This window comes from Martes martes (genome assembly GCF_963455335.1).
Source record: "Martes martes genome assembly, chromosome: 3".
Classification (NCBI taxonomy): Eukaryota; Metazoa; Chordata; class Mammalia; order Carnivora; family Mustelidae; genus Martes; species Martes martes.
The window spans coordinates 75,937,918-75,963,652 of record NC_137890.1 but is presented as its reverse complement, the minus strand read 5'-3'; the positions used below and the strand labels follow the sequence as shown (position 1 = coordinate 75,963,652).

Genomic DNA, 25,735 nt, shown 5'->3' with positions numbered 1-25,735 from the left:
TAAAACAAATCTACAGAACAAATCAGAACATGATTATCAGTGAAAGATACTCAAAGTTTTAAGTTACTATTATATAATCAACTTAAGCTAATAAAAATTAGAAAATCTTATATACATTGCATATATACATTGTTTTCCAGATTGGTTTTATCATACTTAATGGTATTTTTTTTAATTAATTTATTTTTGTAATAAACATATAATGTATTTTTATCCCCAGGGGTACAGGTCTGTGAATCACCAGGTTTACACATTTCACAGCACTCATCATAGCACATACCCTCCCCAATGTCCATATCCCCACCACCCTCTCCCGTCCCCCCTCCCCCCAGCAACCCTCATTCTGTTTTTTGAGATTGAGTCTTTTATGGTTTGTCTCCCTCCCAATCCCATCTTCTTTCATTTTTTCTTTTCCTACCTCCCCCCAAACCATGCACATTGCATCTCCACTTCCTCATATCAAAGAGATCATATGACGGGGCGCCTGGGTGGCTCAGTGGGTTAAAGCCTCTGCCTTCGGCTCAGGTCATGATCCCAGGGTCCTGGGATCGAGCCCCGCATCGGGCTCTCTGCTCAGCAGGGAGCCTGCTTCCTCCTCCCCACTCTCTGCCTGCCTCTCTGCCTACTTGTGATCTCTGTCTGTCAAATAAATAAATAAAATCTTTAAAAAAAAAAATTAAAAAAAAATTAAAAAAAAAGAGATCATATGACAGTTGTCTTTCTCCGATTGACTTATTTCGCTAAGCATGATACCCTCTAGTTCCATCCACGTCGTCACAAATGGCAAGATTTCATTTCTTTTGATGGCTGCATGGTATTCCATTGTGTATATATACCACATCTTCTTTATCCATTCATCTGTTGATGGACATCTAGGTTCTTTCCATAGTTTGGCTATTGTGGACATTGCTGCTATAAACATTCGGGTGCACGTGCCCCTTCGGAGCACCACGTTTGTATCTTTAGGATATATACCCAGTAGTGCAATTGCTGGGTCATAGGGTAGCTCTATTTTCAGTTTTTTGAGGAACCTTCACACTGTTTTCCAGAGTGGTTGCACCAGCTTGCATTCCCACCAGCAGTGTAGGAGGGTTCCCCTCTCTCCGCATCCTCGCCAGCATCTGTCATTTCTTGACTTGATAATTTTAGCCATTCTGACTGATGTGAGGTGATATCTCGTTGTGGTTTTGATTTGTATTTCCCTGATGCCGAGTGATGTGGAGCATTTTTTCATGTGTCTGTTGGCCATCTGGATGTCTTCTTTGCAAGAAATGTCTGTTCATGTCCTCTGCCCATTTCTTGATTGGATTATTTGTTCTTTGGGTGTTGAGTTCGCTAAGTTCTTTATAGATTTTGGATACTAGCCCTTTATCTGATATGTCGTTTGCAAATATCTTCTCCCATTCTGTCAGTTTTCTTTTTGTTTTGTTAACTGTTTCCTTTGCTGTGCAAAAGCTTTTGATCTTCATGAAATCCCAATAGTTCATTTTTGCCCTTGCTTCTGTTGCCTTTGGCGATGTTCCTAGGAAGAAGTTGCTGCGGTTGAGGTCAAAGAGGTTGCTGCCTGCGGTCTCCTCAAGGATTTTGATGGATTCCTTTCTCACATTGAGGTCCTTCATCCATTTTGAGTCTATTTTTGTGTGTGGTGTAAGGAAATAGTCCAATTTCATTTTTCTGCATGTGGCTGTCCAATTTTCCCAGCACCATTTGTTGAAGAGACTGTCTTTTTTCCATTGGACATTCCTTCCTGCTTTGTCGAAGATTAGTTGACTGTAGAGTTGAGGATCTATTTCTGGGCTCTCTATTCTGTTCCATTGATCTATATGTCTGTTTTTGTGCCAGTACCATACTGTCTTGATGATGACAGCTTTGTAATAGAGCTTGAAGTCTGGAGTTGTGATGCCACCGACTTTGGCTTTCTTTTCAATATTCCTTTCACTATTCGAGGTCTTTTCTGGTTCCATATAAATTTTAGGATTATTTGTTCTATTTCTTTGAAAAAATGGTTGGGATTTTGATAGGGATTGCATTAAATGAGTAGATTGCTTTAGATAGAATAGACATTTTCACATTATTTGTTCTTCCAATCCATGAGCATGGAATATTTTTCCATTTCTTTGTGTCTTCCTCAATTTCTTTCTTGAGTACTTTATAGTTTTCTGAGTACAGATTCTTTGCCTCTTTGGTTAGATTTATTCCTAGGTATCTTAGGTTTTGGGTACGATTGTAAATGGGACTGACTTCTCAATTTCTCTTTCTTCTATCTTGTTGTTAGTGTAAAGAAATGCAACTGATTTCTGTGCATTGACCTTATATCCTGACACTTTACTGAATTCCTATACAAGTTCTAGCAGTTTTGGAGTGGAGCCTTTTGGGTTTTCCACATATAGTGTCATATCATCTGCAAAGAGTGATAGTATGACTTCTTCTTTGCCAATTTGGATGCCTTTAATTTCTTTTTGTTGTCTAATTGCTGAGGCTAGGACTTCTAGTACTATGTTGAACAGCATTGGTGATAATGGACATCCCTGCCGTGTTCCTGACCTTAGTGGAAAAGCTTTCAGTTTTTCCCCATTGAGAATGATATTTGCAGTGGGTTTTTCATAGATGGCTTTAATAATATTGAGGTATGTGCCCTCTATCCCTACACTTTGAAGAGTTTTAATCAGGAAGGGATGCTGCACTTTGTCAAATGCTTTTTCAGCATCTATTGAGAGTATCATATGGTTCTTATTCTTTCTTTTATTAATGTATTGTATCACATTGATGGATTTGCAGATGTTGAACCAACCTTGCAGCCCTGGAATAAATCCCACTTGGTCATGGTGAATAATCCTTTTAATGTACTGTTGGATCCTATTGGCCAGTATTTTGGTGAGAATTTTCACATCTGTGTTCATCAAGGATATTGGTCTGTAATTCTCTTTTTTGATGGGATCCTTGTCTGCTTTTGGGATCAAGGTGATGCTGGCCTCATCAAATGAGTTTGGAAGTTTTCCTTCCATTTCTATTTTTTGGAACAGTTTCAGGAGAATAGGAATTAATTCTTCTTTAAATGTTTGATAGAATTCCCCTGGGAAGCCGTCTGGTCCTGGACTTTTGTTTGTTTGGAGAATTTTGATGACTGTTTCAATCTCCTTACTGGTTATGGGTCTGTTCAGGTTTTCTATTTCTTCCTGGTTCAGTCGTAGTAGTTTATATGTCTCTAGAAATGTATCCATTTCTTCCAGATTGTCGAATTTGTTGGCGTAGAGTTGCTCATAGTATGTTCTTATAATTGTTTGTATTTCTTTGGTGTTGGTTGTGATCTCTCCTCTTTCATTCATGATTTTATTTATTTGGGTCCTTTCTCTTTTCTTTTTGATAAGTCTGGCCAGGGGTTTGTCAGTCTTATTAATTCTTTCAAAGAACCAGCTCCTAGTTTCGTTGATTTGTTCTTTTGTTTTTTTAGTTTCTATTTCATTGATTTCTGCTCTGATCTTTATGATTTCTCTTCTCCTGCTGGGTTTAGGCTTTCTTTGTTGTCCTCTCTCCAGCTCCTTTAGGTGTAGGGTTAGGTTGTGTTTTTGAGACCTTTCTTGTTTCTTGAGAAAGGCTTGTACTGCTATATATTTTCCTCTCAGGACTGCCTTTGTTGTGTCCCACAGATTTTGAACCGTTGTGTTTTCATTATCATTTGTTTCCATGAATTTTTTCAATTCTTCTTTGATTTCCTGGTTGACCCATTCATTTTTTAGAAGGATGCTGTTTAGACTCCATGTATTTGCGTTCTTTCCAAATTTCCTCTTGTGATTGAGTTCTAGCTTCAGAGCATTGTGGTCTGTAAATATGCAGGGAATGGTCCCAATCTTTTGATACCGGTTGAGACCTGATTTATGACCCAGGGTGTGGTCTATTCTGGAGAATGTTCCATGTGCACTAGAGAAACTTAATGGTATTTTTTATAAAAGGATTTTGAATTTATAAAATTGATACTTGAACCTGTTTCAAGGGCCAAATCTGTTAATGTGTATCAAAAAACCTTAAAAGTGTTTATAATGTTTACCCAACAATTTGACTTTTTGGAATTTCTCAGGCACTTTCAGAAATGTTTGTTATAACATCATTTTTCGTTAATTAAGGAACTAGGAACAACCTAAACATTTAATAGGAGGTAATTGATGTAAAATTTTGATGAATCCATAGGATTCCTACGGTTTATATAAGAAAAGTAATTTCCAAATTTAAAAAAATTCTTCATGATATACTGTGAGGAAAGGTTACAAACAATATAGTTGTATGATGCCATTTTTTAGTTTTGTAAAGAGAAAAAAAACAAAAGGTAACCTGAAATGTTTATAGCGGTCCATCTATTAGTTTAAAGATTATAGATGTAAGAGTCATCTATTATCAAGCACATTGTTCTTGTCTTCATTTCCCAAGTTATGTCCATTGAGCACGTATCCACCTTTGAAACTTAAGCAAAGCAAACTTCTAATTTTAGGACAATATTGCTATTGACATTTGGTCTGATAATTCTACTTTGGAAATTTCATCCCAAGGAAATTACCTATTGAATGTGTCAGGGTGTTTCGGGGGATAGTGGGGAGGCAAGTATAATTTTTACAAACATTGTCAGTGGGAACATCATCAGGGTTGGTACCAGAAGTGGGGGTGTGGGGAAAATACAGCCAGCTGTCTATTAATAGAGGAATACAATGTAATTAGTCAAAGTAATGTACAAACATCCAGATGTGTCCAGAAGATAATAACTTGGGAAGATAGAGCTCAAAGCAATACTACCCACTGATCACTGTTATACTAACAATTATATAAATTAATATTGTTTAGAATAGTATTTGGAGTTAGAGTGATTTTCAGATTTGAATATAAACTATGCTTTTTTTGTTGTTGTTGTAAAATTTGGTTAACTGGAACTGTTTTGAAAACTAAAAGACTTTTGATATCCTTTCTCTGCCTCTTAATACCTCTACCTTAAGATGCCTTTGATCTCTTTAATGTTACTCAGTTTTCTAGTCTTAAAGGTACTTTTTATTCCTTATTGGGTACTTTATTAGATTCTTCGCTGGAACTGTGTTATAACACATCTTACAGCTTTACAAAATACAATTAAGCACATCTAACTTGGAAAATACATTTCCATCTACAAGAAAATATACACATATATATTAATATGTGCATACACATTCTTAGGAATCAATAAGAGATAGTTGTACCTGTAAATTTAAAAGTTTATTTCTGTTGCCGTGTTTCTGTTCCGTGCACCCATGTCTCATTGTTAATGAAATGAATATTGCCTCTGGTAGTCTATGACAGTAAGAAAATGACCTTTGTGTCAGTGAAAATAGGAGATTATATTCCAGATTGATCTTACTGCACTTAAACTGGTATTTTATATCTGAACTGCCTTAAGTGGGCAGGTTAAGAATTTTTTAATTTTAAAAACTCAACATTTGTAGTTTTAAAAGATACCAGTTTTTTTTTTTTTTTTAAAGATTTTATTTATTTATTTGACAGACAGAGATCACAAGTAGGCAGAGAGACAGGCAGAGAGACAGGCAGAGAGAAAGGAGGAAGCAGGCTCCCCACCGAGCAGAGAGCCCGACATGGGGCTCGATCCCAGGACCCTGGGATCATGACCTGAGCCGAAGGCAGAGGCTTTAACCCACTGAGCCACCCAGGCGCCCCAAAAGATACCAGTTTTAAACTAATAATGTGGATCATGTTTATTATTTGAAATACTTTTGATGATGATATTCACCACATGGTATTTTATGTGATTTTGTATTACCTAGGAGATACTAGATGAAAGCAAGAAGTAGAGCTAGTAGTCTGGACTGGAGGAAAGTGGGAGGGGCTTATTGAAAGGAATTGTCATCTATTATTAACGTGATTACTGTCATGTAGTTAAATGCTTGTCTCATAAAATACCTCGATTTGCATTGACTGTGAGAACCTAATTCCTATTCTCCCTAGAAGAGAGGAGTTCTTAGGTAAGTGAAAGATGAGTCAGCATCCCATGTGTTTTGATACTCCAGTGAGCACTGCCTCCATCCCTTGAGAGGTACAGACCCTTGTGGAGGTTTAGTAAAAGACGATAGTGAATTCTTGAGGCACTGTCTCTTATTTATCTTCCAGACCAGCTCCTGAGCTTTCACATTTCAGGCAGGTTGGGGATCATCACCTCTGCTGAGTTTTTCCTTGGCTGAATTTACCCCACCCGTTAGTCTAACCTGACTGAACTCTATGGAGGCAGCAACTGTTGACTTGTTGCTTTGTTGGTCTCTAGGCTTCAGTGCCTCTTAATTCAGTATATACGGGGTAAATGTATAGTACTTGAACTGTTGACTGTAGGGGATGGAGTTCCGTATTACAAGTCACATTTACTTTCTAATCATCAAGCAGAATTTGTTAAGAAGTTATGCATTTTTTTTAGATCTATACAAAAAGCAAAAAACAACTTTCCTAGAATAAAAGTTGGTAATTTCTCCTTTAGCTTAAAGGTGTTCATTCAGCAGCAGTTGGGTAAAATTCAGTATTAGAGGTAAAAAATATAATTCGTAGCTCGGAAGAAAAAGTGAAAACTGTAATGTAAAGACATCTTCCAGATCTCATTCATTGGATTTCCAAATTTCTTTTTTTTTTTAAGATTTTATTTATTTATTTGACAGAGATCACAAGTAGGCAGAGAGGCAGGCAGAGAAAGAGGGGGAGGCAGGCTCAGAGAATCCGATGCAGGGCTCAATCCCAGGACCCTGGGACCATACCTGAGCCGAAAGGCAGAAGCTTTAACCCACTGAGCCAACCAGGCACCCCTGGATGGCTGCAAATTTCTAACCCAACTCCTTAGAAGATTTCATTAAAACAATTTTTTAAATAACTGAATCTATATCTATTTAAGACTTTGCCACTCAGGTTTGAATCTCATATGTATATATAGAGTTCGTTAATTTTTTTCAGCATGTATTGTAGTACATAATGGTTAACAGCCAAACTGAAAGTTTGGAGTATCTAGAAAATGTGCCACTGGGTTGTGTTGTTTATAATGTTTGTGAAAGTTAAATTCTGAATAAATCTTAGAGTACAGCACTAACAGTGGTTTTTGGTTTTTTGTTTTTTTAAGATTTTATTTATTTGTTTGAGATAGAGCAGGAGCAGAGGAGCAGAGTTAGAGGGAGAAGCAGGCTCCCCACTGAGCAGGGAGCCCGATGTGGAGTTTGATCCCAGGACCCTAGGATTATGACCTGAGCTGAAGGCAGACACTTAACTGACTGGGGGCACCCCTAATAGTGGTTTCTTATGGATTGCTGTTTTTTTTCCATAGATCTATCAAGAATGAAATTTTCGTGTTGCCTCAAGGTCTCCATTTTGCCTTGACACCTTAGTGCACATAGGAAGGCCCCATTTTCACCCCTGGAGTAAAAAGGTCTTGGCAGTTACCTGGACAGATGAGCCATCATTCATATCTGCACATATGTCAGATGCCTCTGATTGATAATGGTGGTTTCCTAGTCAGCCCAATTCCTGTCTTTCTCAAGACAGAGCTCCCTATAGTCCTTACCTTTTTTTTTTTTTTAATCAGGATTGACCACTCAGATGAAATCAGTTCACCATTTCTGCTATATATCAAAGGCATCAGTGTACTATTCCACAGCATGACAAATTCTAGAGGACAGAAAGCCTCTACATGAATGGTTTTCTCTGCAATACAAATATCTTGCTTTAGGAAATACCGGTGAATTTTTTTAAAAAAATTTTTTTAAGATTTTATTTATTTATTTGACAGACAGAGATCACAAGCAGGCAGAGAGGCAGGCAGAGAGAGAGGGAGAAGCAGGCTCCCTGCTGAGCAGAGAGCCCGATGCGGGGCTCCATCCCAGGACCCTGGGATCATGACCCCAGCCAAAGGCAGAGGCTTTAACCCACTGAGCCACCCAGGCGCCCCAATACCAGTGAATTTTGGGGGGAGCATAACAAATAGAAAGCAAAAAAAGCCATGAGCCTGTAATATAAAACAAGGATGTGTTCTTTTAATTACAAACACATTCCCCCCACCCCCCGCCCCAGAAGAAACAAAACAGCAGTAAGAGAAGGGTATCATAGTTTCAAACAAGTATACTTCAAACAAGTGTGTCATTGATTTATTTCATCGTTGAGCAGGCAGTGAAAGGTGTTCTATAATCATGTCTGCATAGCATAGCCATATTTGAAGATGTTGCTGTGATGTAATACTACTTCTAACTCATGTTGGGCCTCTGATCTCCATAAGCAGAAATATGGTTAATGGAGTGTATGCCTCATTAAGATGTAAACTTTTATATGTTCTTTCAAAGTGATTATCTTGGATAGCATATAAAAGATCACAGACTGTTTACCATAGTTATGGTTATTACCAATTGATTCGTGTATTGTCATTAAAAAATGGAAGTTTTGGCTCTAGAGCTAAAAACTACCAAATTCTACTACCAGACAAAGAAGAAAGAAATGAGCTTTTTGGGAGAATATTGTTTCAGTATGGCCTTAAATACTAAAACAAAAATTACTAAGTCTTTGAAGCCTTCCTTAGTTAATACTGGTTAAGCAACAAGACAAAAGAGTATTCATGATTGTTAGAGCCTTTCTACCTTTTTCTTTTGAAACTTCCATTAGATTGCATCCATAAAATAAATTTAGTGTTAGATTTCTCTACTAAAATCAGAATATCGCATCTTGAGGCATATAGAATGCCATCATAAAAATAACATGAGGAGGGACCCATCATTCATAAGTAGTGTACAGAAACAACACAGCACCATTCTTGTTTGTGACTATATGGCATGCCCAAACCGAATTTTAAGTTCACTTATAATAGTAGTGTTGGTAATGGCCTTTAGCCCCAAGACCTGCTTCAGATCATACAATAGGCAGCAAGTTGCCTAGAAGAGCAATTTTTAAATATTAGCTAGAGCTTTGTCCCCAAATCTTTGACAGAGAAACTGTTTATTCCCCCAATCAGTGCTAAAACCCTGGTTTGGAACTTGACAGTCTAATATGTCTCGAACAAAACAAACAAGAGAGGGAGTTTCTATCTCTTTACCCCATAGCAGGTAGACCAGTACCACTTACCCTTACTTTCTAAGATATGGGCCCAGCTGCTGAATGAGTAAGAAAGCAAAAAAGGGGAGAGATTTTTCCACTTCATGTAAAATAAAAGGAGGAGAGAGATGTCAATGTTGTGCTCTGCACTTGCCAGGTACAGAGATAATATTTTAGGATTGAGCACTTAAGTGCTGGAAAAGTCCATCACAGCAAACCAGTTAATCACTTTGCACCTCTGGAGAAGGGAATGGGGTTTGGGACATGGTGGAGGACCAGTGGGTGGTGAAAGGCTCTAAGTTTTAATTTTATGTGACTTTATAGTTGAATTGTTTGTAATCAGAATGTAGTCATGTATTATTTATGTCATCAAGTGGCGGCGGGGGGCGGGGGGGCAAAGAATCAGATTTTGCCAAATAACAGAGGAAGGGTCTTTGGGGCAGTAATAATGGGATAACAGATTTGAAAGTGTCACAGGACACTGAAAACCAGTATGACAGGAGCAGTGTGGACAGTGGCAGGTGGGGCAGGATAGATTGATGGGAATGAGCTTGCAGGTGCGTTGCATCCCCCCATAAGGACTTTGGATCTTACTCATAGGTGATGAGAGACTAATTAAAGTAGAAATAATATTTCTCTACATATGCCTGATAATAAAGCATAGCAAAAGCATTCAAAGACACCTTTGAAAAGGTTCATCCGTACCACTGTCACTAACTCTTTGTTCTTCTAGTCTTTACCCATCCTATTTTTTTTTTAACCTGTTTGTAATCGCAGTCTGTAAATCATTTTGTGTTCTGTTTTCACCCTATCTCAAGAATTTTCCATGATACTACTATGGAAGATTTTAAGCAAAGGAGTGATATGATCAGCTTTGTCTTTCAGAAAGGTTACCCTGGCAACACTACAGAGATGGATTGGATGGAAAAAGAATCATAATGGGCTTAAAGAATAGGGAATGTGTTCAAGAGATGTTTAGGGAGTTCTTCCCCAACGGACCGTAAGAAGAGAGTTCTAGCACAGACATGGACGTTTCTTCCTGAGCCCACGTTGGTAGTTGAGAGCAAGCCTTACTCCTCAGCCAGATAGAAATGCTGCCTGATTCCTCTTGGAAACCCTCCTCTGCCTTCAATATTTTATGCTAGTTTCAGAGATCTGATTTCATTTTGAAGTAGGCTGAGCTCTGAGAGTCTGCAGAGTCTAACTCAGTGATGGGTTAGCACAGTGCATGAAAGCAGTTTTACTTGTGTTAGGCAGCACTTGTAGGTAGTGCACAGGGAATAGTGTTATGTACTTCTTCAGCTACTTCGCCAGTTGGTTTTTCCAGGGGTCAGGAGTGTGTGTGTGTGTGTGTGTGTGTGTGAGAGAGAGAGAGAATGATAGGGGTTCTGAAAATATTTTCTTGAATGAAACTATTATTATTTTTATTATGGTAGTATATATTAATTGAAAAACTTGCTACATAAAGTTACTTTCCAAGATGATATATTAGGAAGGGAGCACTAGACTTAAGCCATGGGGTAAATTCTGCTGCTGCTGCCCAGTCTTGTAGATTATGCTTACAGGGCAAGTCATTTAATCTCTCTGGTGCCTAGTTTCTTAAAAATCTAGAACTTGTAACCTCTGATATGTGTATGCCACCATTTCAGCAATTCTTTTTTCTTTTGGCTAGGGATAAAAATTTTTTTGATCTGTAGTAGCTGAGAGAATAATATACTGTAAGTTATATTTTGTCAGTAAGAGCATGGGGGCTATTAGTAGATGTGGTTAGGGAAGCTTGTGAACTAGTTAGCACTGTAAACAGCCTTCGTTAAAATCCTTAATTTTAAGGTTGTTTGATCTGTATTTGAAGGGTATTCTAATCTAGTTTCACTGTTATTTAGCAGACTGGCAGAATTAAATGCCAAGTAGACAGCCTAGCAGGGTAAGAAATGTTTGGGGGTTGCTCTTCCCAACCCTTTCCTCTCTGTTCATCCAACCCCCTTATCTTCCTTCTTCTTCTTTTCTTCCTTCTTGCTGATGAGGCCATAAATCTCACATGTCAATTATGTAGATACCACTGTAGCAGACTGTAGATGATAGTTAATCTTGTATATTTTTAGAGACTTTAACACTATTTGGAATTTTACTTTTATAAAATCTCACTTTTAAGTTTTAGCTTCTCTTTATTTAAACATAAAAATCTCACAACTGTTCAGGTCATAAAAAATTCCTCTTCACTAACTCATTTAGAAAATACTTTAGTAAACTGATTATCTAAAATTTATTTGTTAAAGCATAGGTACACACTTTGGCATTTCAAAAAAAAAAAAAGCTATCCGGTGGCTCCTTCCTTTGCTATTTAGAAGTAAGTCATCTTTGAAGATACATTTCCCTTAAAGTAGCAAGACATTTTGTACATTTGAAAGAGTTGGGAGGAACCACAACATTGTAACTTCCCGTCAGATGCTCCACAGTAATGAATACAGACTCAGCTAAATAAGCCGAGAATAGCTTTATTAGCTCTGCCTGGAGAAAAGCACTGTCATATTTGGGCCTTCCTAATGTTTGCACATTGCTTTGCATATATACACATAATGTTTCTTTGGTGACTTCCTGTGTTTGATTTTAATTTTTGAGTAAATGAGATTTTGTAAAGGTGGATATGTTATATTGGCATAATGTCTATTTAAAAGAAACCACTATTGTCTACTGAAAAAAAAAACACTATTTTGTTTCCACAGAAACCTGCTAATATTTTAGTTATGGGTGAAGGTCCTGAGCGAGGAAGAGTAAAAATTGGTATGTTTTATTTTTGATAAGTCACAGTGTAGCACTCTTTTAAAACTTTTGCAGACAGCAATATCACTTCTCACTTTTGCTGTAATGATATGCTATATTCATGTAGTTCCTTCTGATCAAAGCCATTTCTAAAGAGTTTACATTAAAAGTGAAAAATGTTTCACACTCTTAAAAGGTATCAGACAATCTTTAGAGATTGAAGTGTTCTAATTATAAAATAAGCCAGGGAAGTTTCTTAGAAACCTTTGCCTTCATTAAAAATAGCCTATGAAGGTGAGTGGCTTCTTTCCATGTTAGAAGCCAGCCTCACCTTTAGTCACAAAGGCATAAAGCAAACTAGTAATTACAGCATCAGTTCTGTTCACCTGAGCCAGTTGAGATCAGAACATATGTCTCTGTTGACCTTTCAACATTAGGAATTACAAACTAGGAAAACCGTGGAGGCTGGAGAGGTACAGAACCTTAAGTTCTAGAAGGCCTCTGCCTAATGGGAAAAGAAAGTAACAAGCATTCTGTACCTTGGCATGTTTTCTAATAGCTCTGTTTTCTTATATATCAGAGCAAAATTTTACCCAGTTCTGGTCTGGTACCTATAAGGATAAAACTGAATTTCTTAAGTCTGTTTTTTTTTTTTTTCATTGTCATTTCTAAGTTGTGTTTGTCACATTTATTTAGTTTGTTTTGTGTGTGGGTAGAAGAAGTGTTGTAACTAAATTATGTTAATTTAAAGGCAGCAGGATTGTGGGAGTATATAAAAAAAGTAAAGAGTACTTTCTGATTGCAACATTTAATATAAAATCAAATTATCAGCTAATTTGTACCATTTAACTGACAAAGAAAAACCTAGGTATTCCTAACCCCTCTTCCTCATCCTCCCCTATAAATTCCCCAGATCTCACTTTCCACTTTTAATTAGACCCTCAGAATACTCTTTTATCATGCAAACCTCACAAGGTTTTTAGTATCACAAACATTTGATGTACCTCGGAGTACTCCTAGGCACTGACTCCCTTTGACAGCCAGACACTGTCAGTACTTAACTCTATAGGGTCACCAAATGCCTTGTAAGTCCTAACTTGTGTTTTAAAAAGCCCAATTTGGTTGCATCAAGTTCTTCAAATGTAAGTTCAAAGTGTGCAAAATAAAAAGGACCCAGCCAAACAGTAGTTACAGACATTTTTTTAACTAAGATTTGGAGAAATTTTATATAACAAAATAATCTAGTTTGGAATTATATGTAATGCATATCATGTGAGCAGGTTTGGGGGATACTAAAGGCTTAAAGCATTCACATTTAAGAAGAAATATTAGTTCTTCTATAAACCAGTATTTAGTAATCTGAGTCATGGTTTTAATTCTTTACCAAATTTCTGTATTGGTTTTTTTTTTTAACCTCCGTAATTAAGAAGGTTAGTTGAGAGCCTCCTTCATTAAAAATGTATATTAGGAGAGCAAAACCAAACAAATGGTAGATGAATCTTGAAATTTTTGATAGGTGGTATGAATAGGTGATCATTCATTCAATGTGTATTTGATAAAAGCTATGTGTAATGACACTAAATAGATACTAAAAGAGATGAAAAAAGACAGTTTTTGCCTTTAAGATTACAGTTTAATAGGATAAACAGTCCTGCCTGAATAACTACACTACATACTAAACTGTGTCAAATGCCACAGCTCCAGTTCTGAGGTAGGAGTTTATGACATTTGTCAAATCATTTAATTTCTTCTTTTGAAAATTTTTTCTTTTTTCCTCCTGAAAAAGGAGGTGATTAAACTATATGACCTTTTAGAAGGTCTTTTCCAGCTTAAAAAAATTACTATGATTCTTTAAGTTAATAAAATTCAACCTAAATAAATGGGGGGAGATAGTGGTATTAACATACTGTATAGTCATGATTATCCCAGTGACCGGGCTTATTGATACAAATAATGGAAAGCCTTACTATAATTCAACTAGTTTCTCAGTGCTTATAACCAATACAAAGAATGGACATGAAGCTTAACAACCCTGTCCCCAGTGGTAGCGTGACAGGCAGAAAGAAATCTGCCCAAGAGTATAGGGTCACCCTTGACCTTTGCAGCAAGCATATCTATAACCCAGGTGAAGAATTCAGCACATTTTCCCTATCTTAACAGTGGTAAAATTAATCAATTAAATTTGTAAAAATATATTGACTTAACATTATTATTATCTTTATTTACAGCTGATATGGGCTTTGCCCGATTATTTAATTCACCTTTGAAGCCTTTAGCAGATTTGGATCCAGTAGTTGTAACATTCTGGTACCGAGCCCCAGAATTACTTCTTGGAGCGAGACATTATACCAAAGCTATTGGTGAGTATAACTAATTAAAATTCCATGGCATTTTAAAAGTGGCTTTGTTATTGTAAAATATACATATTTCTGTGTATTAAATCAAATAATACAGAAAACTATAAAAATAAGGCAAAAACTGTCCTAAAATTCCACTACTTAGAAACACCATTATGAGCATTAGGAATGTATTATTCTAAACATCTCTCTCTGATAGATATTTTAAAACTTTTTAAATATATGGGATCATACTGTACATTCTAAGTAAAATATATTTTAAATTTTACTTGAGAAGAGAAATAAGCACAGAAAAATTTCTAAACCATTAAACTTCAGACAAATGTTTTTTTCACCAAAAGAAATACTTCTAAAAGATCCCCTTGGAGTTAAGGAGAAAAATTATAGAAAAGGTAGTTTAGGATATCTTAATTCACTTTTTAGTTTTTGATTATGTTGATTACCTCCATACTATTAAGAATTGGGAAATTCGTGCTCTTTTACTTCTTCAACCTCCTAATTTATAAGCTGTGTTAGAAATATTGTTGTCATTATTATTATTACTACTTTGTTGATGTTTACAACATTTATTTTCTATTTACAAACCATAATTCCCACAGTTTATACCAGATTATATACTGTAACAGATTCAGTGCTCAATTACCACAGTCCTTTTTCCATACCTTTCGCATTACTGACATCTTTATTGTGCCTCATTTTATTTCATTGAATTTTTTCATCGTGTTCTTTGCTTATGTGCTTTTCTTTTCTTTTTCCCTTTGTTATATGTCTTTACTGTTTACCTAGCTTGCTGTGTTCTCCAGAATAGCATTAAGCCTGCTTTTGTTTTTCTTGGTTGATTCCATCCTGAAGTCTTCTATGCTATGCTGTGTTCTCGACTGATTTTCATCCTGGCTTTTCTTTTCTCTTTTTTTTTAATTCCTCTGAGTTGGACGTATTTCCTTCTGTGCTTTATTATTTTGCTGTAGCATATTCTCAGCTTGCTTTGGAAAGGTGTCTTGGAGGTAAATTTTCTTGTTTTTGTATTTCTGAAAAATGCCTGTGTCTTACTATTTCATGCAGTTTGGCCAGGTTTAAAATTCTAAATACAAAATAACTTTTCTTCAGTATTTGATGGTGCTCTTCCATTGGCTTGTAGCGTCAGTGTTGCTAACGAAGATTCACGACAGTCTTGTACTCATTCCTTGCTGGATTACCTGGGTGGTTTTTCTTTCTGAAAACAAATAGGATTTCTTATCCTTCTGTTTCACAGTAATGTGCTGACCACTTGGTAGGCACATTGAGTCTGAAATTTGTATCGCACAGCCCATGTCTGTGGAAAACTCTTAAACTAGTCTTTGATTTCTTCCTCTCTGTTTTCTGTGCCTGTCTTTCCTAAACTGAGTGTGGGCATATGTTGGACTACTGACTGGACTACTTGATACCACTTTTCTTATGTTTTTCTGCCTTTGTCTTTTTTTCTCTAAGAACCCCTTCTTATTCTCTCTTAGCTTTTTGTATCATTTTATGCGGGCAAAAAAGCATCTCAACTATCTGTGAGGATGGTGATAACAGTGCTTTTTAATTGTTTATAATTTGCTGTTTTCCTGAAATAATTATGTGTTTTCTTTATAGGCTCTCTTTTTATTTATATGTCTCGGTTTCTCCCTTCCACGTGGCAAGTGTTCGTCCACTATTTGTTGACCCTTGATTATCTCTTCATATTTAAGAATCAGCTTACAGAAAAGTCCTTGGGAACTTTGTGGACATAGATCATAGGGCTCATTGAGTGGAAGATTTCAGAGTGAGCTAGCAGAGAACTACCGTTAAGAGGGGGATCCCCAAGTGCTAGCATGCACAAGCCTTTGTCCTGAGGCCATTCAGATTCTTTAAGGGAAGAGTCTTCCAACTTTAGGTCCTAGTTTTGTACCTGGTAGCTTCAGGGCAGTGGAGGGGAGCAGGAGAAGGAGAATCAACTATTCAAAACACAGTCTTTGGAAAGAAAAAATAATACAGACTTTGTAGCTAGTCCTCTAAGGACAGAATCTTCCAGAGTTGTACAGGACAATCCTGCTTCACACTCAGCAATAATACTGTGGCCTGGGGCCTTCTCTGAGCTGTTTCATCTGCCTTCCATCTTCCCGAAGTAAAGTGTTCTTATGTATCTCTGCCTAGATCAGGTCTTCATATGGCCAGTCTCTCTCTCTCTCTCTCTCTCTTTTTTTTTTATTCAGTTCTTAGTCAAAACACTACTTCTTCAGAGAGAACCTCAATGATCACGCAGTCTAAAGTAGTCATTCAGCCTTCCCCAACCCACTTCCATCTTACTGCCTCGTTAGCATCGTATAGTATCTAAAATCCACTAAAATAGATAGACCTTGCCAACTGGTCATCCTAGTAGGCACTGTATGCAGTGAGAACTCAGTACTCTTTGTTGAATGAGTGAATGAATGAATGAATCAGTCAGTCTTATCCCCAGTGATCTCTTCCTGTTCTTTTTATTACTATGGATTACTACTAACCTTTCTTACTTTGCTGCCATTTCAGTGTATACTCAAGAAGGGAAAGAAGATATGCTTGTGATCATTCCCCCATATTAATCCTTAACCCAACATGTCTTTCTTCAGAAAATCTTTATGTTCACTAATGTTCATAACTGCTTTGAGATCATATTTCATTTTATAAAAAAGTGAAGGCAGATAAAGTTAAGTCAGTTAGATACAAGACTTCTCTGTACTATCTTTGCAACTTTTCTTTAAGTCTAAAATTACTCTAAAATAGAATGCTTATTTTTTAAAAAAATCAATTAGAAGGAAAAGTAAAAATTACTGAAGCTATATTATTACCTATACATACATTTGGTTATCTTTTTTATAAGTATATTCTGAGTGCTTAGAATATAAACTAATATGATGCATAACTATTTTTTCCACCTAGGAAATGAATATTCAAATGCATTGTTATTTTTGATAAGACGTATTAACAGACTACACAGATAAAGTAGTGGTTGCCTGGGACGCCTGGGTGGCTCAGTTAGTTAAGCCTCTGCCTTTGGCTCAGGTCATGATCCCAGAGTCCAGGGATCGAGCCCCACATCAGGCTCCCTGTTCAATGGGGAGTCTGCTTCTCCCTCTGCCTGCTACTTCCCCTGCTTATGCTCTCTCTCTCTCTCTCCCTGGCAAACAAATAAAATATTTAAAAAAAAAAAAAAAAAAAGATTGCCTAATCTTAGCTGTTATCCACTGAAAACTTTGAATTGATTTAAATTAAGTAAAAAATACACCATCACAGAAGCTAGAGATTCTGACTCTATTATCTTTTTCTCAAGAAACATATTTTGTTGTGAACATTGCAATTTGTATAACCTGTTATTATTCACTAGGACAAGCTGCAGTCGGCAGTTTTAATGCTGGACTATTTGTCACAAAGCTAAACTACTAGCAGTTAGGTAGATTCCCTTGTTCAAATGGCTTTATAATTTGCAAAAGAGAAGGCCTTTCTTCATATTTTTCCTCTCTTCCTCCTTCTCATTTTATCCAATAAATCAAAATTTATTGGATAACTATTAGCCAAACTTTTTAAAACTTAAGAGAAACCAAAATACATGCAAATTAATCCAACTTATAGCCTTAGCTTTGTCACTCAGGGTGGGATGTGTGTGTGTGTGCTTGCTCACGTTCGCACACATGCTCACCCCCAAGTAAAACATTTAGTTCTTTAGCCTCATTGTTTGAAAGTGAGAATTTAGACTAAATCATCTCTTAGGTCGTCTTCAACTCTGTGACCCTGGATAAAACAGTCGCTTCTGAGGTGGGAAGAATATAGAGGGAACAAACTGGGGTGCAGATGGTTGAAACCAAGGTTAGGCCAGACCTTCTGCGATGGTGATCCCTGCCCTATGAGCACCTGACTTGGCCAAGAGCAGTCTTTAAAACACTTTTCCTTTATGAAGACATTGGCTCAAAAATGTTAAATATGGGTATCTTTCCAATTACTTCTTTTTTTTTTTGAAGGAGAAATTATATGTAAACTATTTTTAATATAAATTTTAAAGAATAGAATAAAGGAATAAAAATGAAAACCTCTTCCGTGATTCCAGTTTTTCCCACACAATCCCATTCTACCTGTTACTTATGTAAGCAGCCTGAGGGTCCTTTAAAGTACAAATTCCCCACACCACAGTGAAAGCTACTTACCAAGAACTTGCCTAGCATTTTTACTTCCTGTCAGATGGTTGTAGTTTGAGCAGCTAATAGAAGAACTTTTGTAGTTCAGTGCACAGATTACTTATTCAATAGTTCATTTTAATGGCATCATTTAGAAGGGTGAAATCTGCTAGTGGAGTTTGGTAGGTTATGTTAAACTGAAGGCTACTAAGAAGCAGCCAAAGAGCACAGGGAAAAAATGTTCCCATCCTCTATTCCAGACAGACTTTAGTGCTGCAGTCTTTTATTCACTTGTACAAAACTACAAGCTGAATCATTAAACCAAAAAGAGTAAATAATAGGTTAGTAACATTGTACTCCCAGTGACAAAGTTTAATTCAGTTTTGAGTATTTGGGGGTTTTGTTTGGTTGACTTCATGGAGAAACCTGAAAAGGGAGTTTCAGTCTTTAATTAATCATCACTGAAGCAGTCTTAAAGTTTTACTAAAGTATGGACTTTTAAACTCAGATGTTTGTTCTCAAATAACTGAATGCCCACTAATTACATGGCATTCTATTAGTGAGAAATAAAGTAAGGAAAATGAGAATTTACTCTTTTATTAAGGTAGAAACTTGCTGTTAATACATCTATTGATTAATACATTATTTAACAAGCTCCCCCCCAATTTGGGTCCACATAGTCTGCTAATTGCTATCTACTTTGCCTAGTTAGCTCAATAGCTGCACAAAGCATCACAGAGTTTGAGAAGTAGATGAGATTTATGTTTTTACTTTGGAAAGTCCTTCTAGAAGGAAGTAAAGTAGGCAGGTAGGTGACCAGGAAAGGACTTTTCCATGAACTTGGCACATTCTGAAGGGAAAAAAAAAAAAAAAAATAGTTAAGATAGTTAGGAGAGAGTTATGTACACAGATTTAGAAATTTTTCTAAAATAATAACCTGTTTAGCTAACTTCATGATTAATGTCTGGATCAGGATTTTGAAGAAAGGAAGGATGGTGATGAGATTGCCAAAAGGTAAGAGACAATAGAAAAGATAAAGAGAAGAAGGTTATAAGGGTAAGAGTAAATAAAGTCGAATAAACTATTTCTTCCGACTTTCTGACCTTTTATTTTAGAAGCAGTTTGTCACTTTAACGATATAGCTACACCACTTACTTACTTCTCATCTTCCTTACATGTTAGTTTTCTTTAGTATTTTTCATAGCTAACCAGAATGAGTTGTTATGGTGTCTTCTGGATACTATGAGTAGAGTTTTAAACATGCAAATTAACCCATTGGCCCTTTTTGTGATGCTCCTTAGCTTGCATATCTTTTCCTTTGATTAAGATTATCATAAGTCAAGTTATCACATGGGGTACATACATCAAAAGAATAATCACAAAATAATTTCTCCGTTTACTTTCTGATACTAAAAACAAAACAAAAATAGCTTGGCTGGTATGTCTTCATACTTTTCTATATGCTGGTATTGGCTAACTTGGTTCTCATGATGTGGGAGAAAACGGATATGCAAACAGTGTCCTTTTTAAAAATTACTTGCTTGTAGTTATAATCTTAATAAATAGATGATTAACTTGTTATTCTGAAATCTATAAATGTGATAATTTTACCTTAAATATTTATATTCTAATTTTAGATTTTAGGAATTCTGAGTTATTTTATAAATTAAGATCTTTTTCACATTTTCTATTTATGTGACAATTATTAACATACCTGAACAATTGGCTTTAATAAAATAGTGGTTTTTATTTTTCCCTCTATAGTTATTTATATTTATCACAGGTATTGGTTAGATCAATCAGAAACGACTGATTGCTGTGTTCACACCATTGTACTTAGCATAGAGAGGTTAACTTTGCTGGTTTAGGACTTTGTTAAAGTAGGAACTGAATAATTTCAGTTTTAAATTCTGAAATGGCATGTAGATCTTTCCTCTATTAATAACAGTTCTATTGAGTAAAAGTTAAATATAAATAAAAGTTAGCTTATATCTTAAAGTGAATGAGAGGAATTTGTTGTACTAGAGGAATCCATTTTGCCTGGCTTTTATAAATAATTCTAGTGAATTTGTACCCTTTATACCTATTGTAAAGGTAGTATTTTGCTCCCTATTTTCTTATCCTTATTAAATTGCAAAATCTGACTCCACTGTAGCATAAAGAAATACTTTGAACAAAAAACTGTTCAAGTAGAAATGCAGTTTCATTAGAATATTTGAGATCGGGCATTATCTTTCTCCTGCTATAATAACACCTTGCTAACTTGTGCTAGCATGAAAGGATAATTATTAGACTTTACAAATTAGCAAATACATAGACTAGATAAAGAAAAAATATTTTTATCTCAAAAAATTATGCTGATTGTTTTTGGCAAGTATGCCCAATTTCAAAAGCTATTTGGGTTTTCTATTTTTGTTTTATTTTCTGTTTGATTTTGTTTGTTTGTGGCTCCTGTGCTCCATATGCAGCTTTGTATGTATTTCACAGATAAGGTAATGTTTGGTCCATTTAAAAATTGCCAAAAATTTAGCTTACTTGATATGAACTTGGAATGAAGCCCCTGGGTGGAATGGAGGTATAATAGGGAATGAAAAAATTGGGATGTGTCGGGTGGGAGTATATATTTACAAGCAATATTCCATGATATTTTTAATGATAATTGCTTTAGGAATTAATATGACTTATTAGGAAAAGAAAAGAAACAAAAACAGTCCCCACCAAGATAAAAATGCATTTTCTTTTGGAAAGAACCACTTTATTTTCCTCCTTTCTTTTTCTTTTTTCCTTTCCTTTTTTTTCTTTTCTTTTTTTTTCTTTTTGTTTTAAAGATATTTGGGCTATAGGGTGTATATTTGCAGAACTACTAACGTCAGAACCAATATTTCACTGTCGACAAGAGGACATCAAAACTAGTAATCCTTATCACCATGACCAGCTGGACAGAATATTCAATGTAATGGGATTTCCTGCAGGTACACATTATGTTTTGTTTTTGTTTTTAAAGCACTGTTGTTTGAACTTAGATATCTTCATTGGAAAGGTGTATATCTTTAGCTGATGAAAGCTACTCATACTCAGTTCTTTATATTTATGGCTTGCATTAATCAAAGATCCTTAGAAATAGCAAAATTTATAGAGTTCACAAATTAGCATAAAGTATTTGTGGGTTTTCTGAATTTGAGGAGTATATTTTTGTTTCATTTTATTCTTTTGTTTTGTTTTGTTTAATATTCGAAATGATAAAATATTTGCAATATCTGTATTAAAAGGTACCTTTAGTTCTTACAAATAAAATTCAGTAGTATGTATTTTTGTCTGGCAGCACATATAATAATGTCATTACTTGGTATTTAAATACAAATTTTGAACATTATTTATATTTAGGGCACTATACAGAATCACATTATATTAAATAATAGAATTTTTTACCCTATAACCTTTGTCAGTAAGAACATTCTTTTAAGTGTTCTGTTAGAACAGCAACTTTGCCTACACTGATTGGCAGCAGGGAGAAAGTTGTTTAGGTATCTCATCACAGGCGTCAGACCCCTTAGTTTTTCAGCAATCTCCCCATCCCTTGTTATGCCATAGCATGGTAGTTCATCAGTATCTAAAAACTCTCCCCAGAGGTCTAGAATAATGAAATTTTGCTTTAAAAACCTACATAATATTGGCTAGTCAGGTATTTATTAGAAATTATTTCTTACTAGGAATTTTTATCAGGCCAGAGTAACTCAAGACTAATACAGAAATATCTGGGAGTTTTAATTTCACATTCCCTTGTAGGAGTGTTAACACAGATACTAACTTTCTGCAGAATTGGTCAATGGGTCTGTGAATACTGCTTTTTTGTGATGAGAATTTTATTTATTCACTAAATATTTGAGTACTTGCCATGTGCCAGGCCTTGTGTTATGCATAAAATAATGTTGACATAACTGGCATGATTCTTGCCTTCTTGGAATTTGTATTATACTACTTGAAGTAGAATGTTTAAATAATAGCTATGGTTTGAGTAGATGGAGAAGAATGGCCTTTTCTTCCCACTTCTGAATGTGTCCACCATTTCTAAGGCCTGAGAGAAAGGAATGTGGTTTACAAGGCAGTGGAAGAGGGGGGTGGCCTCTGCAAGAGATGATTCTTAATGTATAGTTTAACAGTTAGGGGAAGCTCAGATTATAAGAAAGTTGAAAAGCAGGCAGTAGGATTTAGATTTAATGCACAAAAGAATGAGAATCCATGATAAGTTCTTGAGAACTAGTGACATGGTTTACGTTATATTTTAGAAAGATTAGTATGGTTGTGGTAGGTAAAAATCAATTAGAGAGAGGTAACTGAAGACAGGAAAGCCAGCTGATTGCTTATATAGCAGTACTCCAGGTGGAAAGTGATAAAAAGGATGGAGAATAAAGGACAAATACAGAATTTTTTATGTGCAATTGAGGGAAAAGTAAAAGATTATCTCAGGATGTCTAGCTTGAGAAATTAACAAAATAGAGAAGTTAGAGCAAGGAAATAATTGAGAAAATCCCATATGTATTTAGTTGACTTTACAGTGCGGTGTCTTTGGAGGCTAGTTGTACATTTCCGTGTAAGGAGATTGAAGGCAGATGTCTAAAGGTCATTGAAAAGCTAACGGTGCGGTGAAGCTACCTGCTGTAGTACTGCAGCTGGTGGTCTTTCAGGACAAGTCCATTGACGGTGATGAAGAAAACTAGCCATTTAGCACATGTTGTTGAGGCAACTCTAAGGCCAGCAAGCCAACTGAAATATTTTCTTCCTCATATAAGTAAGCTGGGGTTGTTAATGTTACTGAAACTTGCCAAGCCACCAGCTGACTTATTTGCATAGTAGTTATGTCCTACCTTGTTCTGTTCCAGACAGTTGTTGCTGCTTACATCGATCACTGCTAGAAAACAGTGTATTTAATAAAGTGAACATAAGGAGGTCCATGTTAAAAAAAATGCATTTTACAGTTACAGAGGGGGATGATTTGTCCTTGAAGAGATTGGTTGCTAATGTAACCAAGACATTGGGTAGAAAGGGGGAAAAAGTGGTCCTACAAACAGAAATAGAAATATTTATTAATAACTTATTCCTCTCTACTTACAGAAATCGAAGTAAATTATAGTAAATTACTTAGAAAGTGAGCCCTAAAAAGATAAACTTATAGTGATCTAATGCTATACAAGGAATGAGAATTGTATTTATAGGTCAAGATAAGATATTTACTATAGCTAGTCATTTATTTGAGGTCTGTGCTTTCATGGAGGGTCAAAGTATATAAGACGTGATGAAAATTGAGGTAACTTTTATTAAAATTCTTGAGAATAGGAACCTAGACAACATAAAATTTTATCAATATATTTCACAGATAAAGATTGGGAAGATATAAAAAAGATGCCTGAACACTCAACATTAATGAAAGATTTCAGAAGAAATACGTAAGTTGGAAAGAAAATAGACCTTTGTTGATTTTTGCTTTTCCAGAATCCTCTGTATCAAAGATTGAATATTCAATGGAATACTAAACATAAGCTTATTCTAATAAATACTTTTACTTATTTACTTAATAAATATTTTATCTTTTAAGATGTTTAAGTGATATAAAGAAGGTAAACAGCTAGTTTTAGCACCTGATTTGGATATGAGAAAAGAACTCTTTCCATATTTATTACTTTCTGGAAGCAAGCATCAGTGGAAAGGATCACAGCTGAAGCAGTCAGAGACTGAAATAAGCAACCTTGCTAGCTATCACTTGCCCACCCACCAGGATTGTGTAGTCATTTTAAGCAAGCTTTCATAGAGAAGAAGGAATATTTCATTTATTTATAATGCAAGATCAGAGCATTGGGAGAGGACAGTTTGAAGGCCTATAACAAATTTTTTAAAAATTTTAAATTTATTTTAAACCTACTAGTAAGGCTGAATTAAGTATTTGACCCATATGTTATTTAAGAGAATTGTTGAGATAACAGTCTTATAAAAAATGCTATTCAGTATATATTATTTATGAAATTATCTTGTGTTTTCTCAGTGGTATCCATTCATGAGTGACTAGTGTGAATATTGAATAAAATATGAAATTGAGCTAATGCTATGCCAATTATGCCATTTTCAATAAATACTCTTTATCAGTTGTGATTAAAATGATTGTTTGGAAAAACTTCAGCCAATGTAAAATTAACCTCAAAATCTCATATAGATATTTCATAGTATTTCTCTTTCAGGTATACCAACTGCAGCCTTATCAAGTATATGGAAAAACATAAAGTTAAACCAGATAGTAAAGCATTCCACTTGGTAAGCTTTAGAGAACAATAATAAAATTTTTTCCCTGGTTAGCTAACCAGAGGTGTTTTGGGGTCAGTTTATACGGTTATTTAACACTCTTAGAGTACTTTAATAGTAAAACCAAACATCTTGTTGCTGCGTATTAGTAAAGACATGAAAACTTGTTTTTCCATACCCATAACACGGTTTAACAGACTAATGTTTGGTTACATTAGGTTTTTTAAAGATAGTTATTGTACCAAGTCTGTCAAGAACATTTTTTAAATTATATTTATTGGTTTTCATCGATTTTTTAAAAAATTTCAACAATTTGAGAGAAGAATCTAAAAGAAAACCATCCCACTACTCAGAAGTAACTTTTACAAATTATTTTGTATTTCAACTTTTTAAAAGATTATTTTTAAAAATTTTTAACTCCCAAGATACTCTTACAAACTTGGGTATTAGAAATCCTTCGGTGATAGTGTGTATTACTTGCTTTTTCTGGAAGAATATGAGAGATGCAGAATTTATTACTGTATAATGGAAAAATAGTTTATTTTAGAATATAAATGAATCCATGCGCTATTGTAATTTATGACATTATAGTCAACTTTGCCAGCTTAAATTTGCTTACAATAAAATTTCCATTTTTACATCATAACAATTAAAAATGATTCTGGGGGTTTTTTAAAGTTATATAACATACAAAGGGGAAATTTCAGGGAGTAGGTTGTATTGTATTTGGCTTAAAATTCTTTTCATCCTTTATTCTCAGTATTTTTAAATGAGTTCATTAAGTGGGAATTTTCTTTGTCTTAAAAGTATTATATTTTCCTTTGTTACAATAGCAGGCCACTTGCAAACATTTTGTCTATTTTGATTGTTTCTTCTCTGTCTTCTGCTTCTGCTTCTACACCTTCTGTTTATTTTTATTTCATGTCATATATCATATATTTCATATCTTATCAGCAACTTAAAAAGCAAGGCCTAACTATCTTATTGCCACACAATATATTATTATCCAAGTAATGGTTTCTTATAATGTACTTATAACAGGACCCAAATAGGAAGGTAAGTTAGATCTTTCAAAGTTATGCACTTATTTATTCTAACAAAATAATA

At 35.2% G+C, this 25,735-nt stretch overlaps 1 protein-coding gene across 2 annotated transcripts in view; it reads left to right on the top strand.

Annotated features, from left to right (window-relative positions):
- The window catches only part of CDK8 (cyclin dependent kinase 8), a 122,442-nt gene that overhangs the window by 89,896 nt on the left and 6,811 nt on the right, over positions 1 to 25,735 (top strand). For both annotated transcript variants that reach the window (XM_080798198.1, XM_080798197.1), the window contains exons 5-9: positions 11,799 to 11,856; positions 14,064 to 14,195; positions 21,166 to 21,309; positions 23,712 to 23,781; positions 24,568 to 24,640. In XM_080798198.1, the coding sequence (XP_080654324.1) occupies positions 11,799 to 11,856; positions 14,064 to 14,195; positions 21,166 to 21,309; positions 23,712 to 23,781; positions 24,568 to 24,640 (477 nt within the window). The remainder of the gene's footprint in view (positions 1 to 11,798; positions 11,857 to 14,063; positions 14,196 to 21,165; positions 21,310 to 23,711; positions 23,782 to 24,567; positions 24,641 to 25,735) is intronic.